The sequence below is a fragment of the Notothenia coriiceps genome, unplaced genomic scaffold (genome assembly GCF_000735185.1).
Source record: "Notothenia coriiceps isolate Sejong01 unplaced genomic scaffold, NC01 NC01_scaffold00031170, whole genome shotgun sequence".
NCBI classification, from domain to species: domain Eukaryota; kingdom Metazoa; phylum Chordata; class Actinopteri; order Perciformes; family Nototheniidae; genus Notothenia; species Notothenia coriiceps.
The window spans coordinates 1-3,661 of record NW_011363871.1 but is presented as its reverse complement, the minus strand read 5'-3'; the positions used below and the strand labels follow the sequence as shown (position 1 = coordinate 3,661).

Here is a 3,661-nt window from a genome sequence, read left to right as displayed (position 1 = left end):
CCAATCTTCACTTGTATATCACCGGTCCATGCCTCAACAGCTCTACGCCAAATCTGAGATCTCACCATATGCCGTTTCCATGGAAACGCATCCCTCGCCATAAAACATGATGTGGCTATAACTCCTATGCAAATGTTCAAAAAGTGCTCAAACTTCAAAAGTGTGCAAACAGTCCAGCCGTGAAGACAACTACGGACAGTTCTAAGATTTCTTCAAATGCCGTTCCCATGGCAACACAATGCTCGCCTTGAAACACGGTTTTCTCATAACTTCAGTGAAAATACTCCGAACAGGCCCAAAACTTCACAGGTTTGGTAACAATGCAGCCATCAACGCATCTAAGCGTATTATGGGGTGTCATCAAATGCCGTTGCCATGGCGACAGATCATTCGCCATCAAGTTAGTTCAGAAGTTTGCGGTTCAAATATTCTGCTGCTATTGCAAGCCTTTTCACTTTCTTTTCTTCTCTCATCACACATTCAAGCCCCCAGTGTTCATGTATCATTTCAATCTAAATTCTTCACTTTCTTCTTACACATTACATTTCAGCATAGCAGTTTAGCGTCAGCTTTTCAGCATAAAGCATTCCCACTAGCAATTTCTTCAGGAATTGCATTCTCTAGTTATTGTTTGTTGTACAACAAAATAATAATTGATCAACTATATCTGTGTTTGTGTTTTATTGATTCCTGTCTGTTTCATTCTTTCCTGTTGTGAGTGCTACATTGCCACAACAGACATTGCACATTTTTTTTATCTAGTATTTTAAGTTTTTGGATCAGATTTACCAGAACTTTGTTCCTACTACTAGAATGATGGAATGAAGCAAATGGCACATAAATGACCAAAAACATGTACTAAAAGGGAACCAATTAAATATCTTTCCTTGCTACTGTAACAGTTTAGTCTTCTCACCATATTGTGTTTGAGGATTCTCTGGACCACAGGAGTGAACACTTCGATCACAACCATGGAGCGTGGCCGCTCCCGACAGTGCTGCAACACACAAAAGGAAGCACTTCAAAGAACGGTTCTCCGTCCCACAGAAACTGTGTGCTGAGTGTACTACAACAATATCTCACCTTACAGAAGAATTCACACAGGTCAGGTGGTGGGTGGTTGTTCTCCAGAAGAGGAGCAATGGCCTGATTACACAAACACACACACATGAGTATTTCTTAATCCTGGCTGGGAGCCAACCGTACAAATCTGGGCTATGGCAAACTTGTAAAATGAACAAGGGAAAAATAAAAAAAGTGCAAGAGTCTACACAAAAATAAGAACCTTTCCCTGGATCAAACAAACTAATACACAAGGGACAGAATATTTATTTTTTTAAGTTTAAAAATCAAAACCAACAGAAGCTTTTGAGTTTTGATATTCAACCTCATCCTGACATTTAATATCAACTCATAGTGAGAGCTTCCTACTCACCACAATGATGTTCTCATGATCCTGAGTGCTGAGGTTAGAGTTCTGTGGGGAAGGTGAAGAAAAAAAAAGGTTTAAGGAAAGAACTACATTAATTATGTTAACCTCATGATGCTTTAATTCAATGTTTAATCTTCTTGCTTTGTCTTACTGGGCATATTATTAACAAGACTGTGTTCACAGGATTTTTAAAGGAATGTTGACATTTTGGGAAACATGCTTATTTGTTTTCTCACTGACTAAGATAAAACTCTTCAAGAAGCCACGACCAGCAGCAGGTTAACTTATCTTAGCAAAAAGACTGAACACAGGGAAACAGATGACAATATATGACCAGCCCAGAAGGTAACACGTTATATCTGATTTTCAGATAAGATTTGTTAGTATAAAATCAATATGATGTTGTTAAGTTGGTTTTTGTGCCAGACTATTGTTGAAGTTGTTGTGCAGCTTAAATGGATGAGATGGGAATAAACAAGTCCGGATAGGAGTACATTATTTTATCAGTGAACTGTTGACTTGCTAACCTTCCTCCTCTGCTTTACAAACTTTTAAGCCAGACTACTGCAACTCAGATCTGAGAATTACAAGTAAATGCATTCAAAATGTTAAGAGGGAAACAATTGAAATGATCTTCTATTCTGATGGGTAGTTTAATATGTATTATATGTTAACACTTTGTAGAACTTAAACAACTACTAACAAATACTTTTCAAACCATCAATGAGTGAATATAATGTGTAGGGTTGTACTGAATGTCATTTTTAAAATGCAAAGCTTCTATATTGAGGTTTGCCCATCGTCTTTTTTTAGAGATGTGATCCCTTTGTGTGCAACATGTTATGTATCATCTTTGGTTTTGTGGTGTATTTTGTTCTATGGTGCATGCTCTCTCCCCCTCCCTTCTCTGTTCTATTTCGTATAGACTTCGCCCTCTAAGGCTATCACTATTGGGTAATCCCCTGCGCACCCGCGCAGCACTGAAAACACTTGTAGTACACGCCTACCTGCGAGGTGGGCCCCACCTGCGAGGTGGGCCCCACCTTCGGACTCACTTCCGGTATAAATAGGAAGGAGGCCCGACAATCTGCTCCCTCTTTTCTTCAGCACCCCGGTACTGAAGCACTGTAGAGACACTAAAGAGTAAAGGCTCTTTTAGGAGCCACCTCGAAAAAGATCCTTAAACATGAGTACACAGGGTTGTGTTAGAGTTTGCTCCTCATGCCAGATGGGGTTCATAATCAGTTATGACTGGCATTCACGATGCGAATCCTGCCTGGGGTCGGAGCACGCGCACGCCGCTCTCGCCCAGTATCAGCAGGTGTCATGTGCTCATTGTGCCGGTCTCCCTCTGGCCGACAGACAGCGACGGACGCTCTCGCTACTGCGGCCGAGGAGGATGATTGGCCAGTCCAGGAGTCCTACTACGTGTACCAAGCCCTTGAGTTCCTGGATCCGAGTGCTGGATCCGAGTGCTGGGCAAAACTCCTACCCCGCCTCCAACCACGGATCACCGTGTGGTTTCCCCATCCCGTTTCTCCCCCGGAGCGTCCCTTGCTTTCCTCCCCCGGGGACCAGGTTGTTGTCCTCCAGACTGACCGGATGCACCAGTTTGCCTTCCAGGCGTCTGCAGCGGCGAACAACATCGCTCTGCTGTCTCACTCCATAGTGAGACTATCAGAGCAGCCCTCGAGGCTTCGGAGGAGATAGGCAAGGCTGCCAGCACACTCACCCTGTGCGCATCCGTCACCGTCTCAACGGCGAGGATTGCGGCTTGGGTGACGCAGATTCAACGGCACCTCTGGCTGCAGCAGGCATCCGTACCAGAGACGGCCATGAAAGTGCTGCTGGATGCTCCAATCAGCCCGGACGGGCTGTTCGGACCCCAGTTCCACGCCATGGTGGAGTCCATCAAAACTGCAGCAGAACAGGGCAGCATGTCAGCTGGCTCCAGCCCGCTGAGCACCCCCATTGGCAGCAGCGCCCGCAGCATCCGCAGCATCCGCAGCCACGGCGCCGTGGGACGGGACCGCGGGGGCTCCGTCCCACGTCTCCGCTCCTCCGCCACCCGAGAAACAGGGTCTCCCGGCAGCGAGTTGAAGGGGATCGAGGCACCCCCACTCCTGGTCTGCTCCGCGAGAGCCTCCGAAGAAGAAGAAGAAGAAGAAGCAGGGCCGATACTGACGGTTTGGGGGGGGATTTTTGTGAAGAAAATAAAAACGTTTCATT

At 45.4% G+C, this 3,661-nt stretch overlaps 1 protein-coding gene across 1 annotated transcript; it reads right to left on the bottom strand.

The window, feature by feature from the left end:
- Positions 1-916: 916 nt before the first annotated feature.
- LOC104959856 (C-Maf-inducing protein-like) lies at positions 917-2,232 on the bottom strand (the record flags this gene model as incomplete). Its single annotated transcript, XM_010787767.1, has 4 exons — positions 2,229-2,232; positions 1,436-1,578; positions 1,084-1,146; positions 917-997 (listed from the first exon to the last, which is right to left on the bottom strand). Coding segments are annotated over exons 1-4 (291 nt in total), but the record flags the coding sequence as incomplete, so codon positions are not given.
- Positions 2,233-3,661: the final 1,429 nt, after the last annotated feature.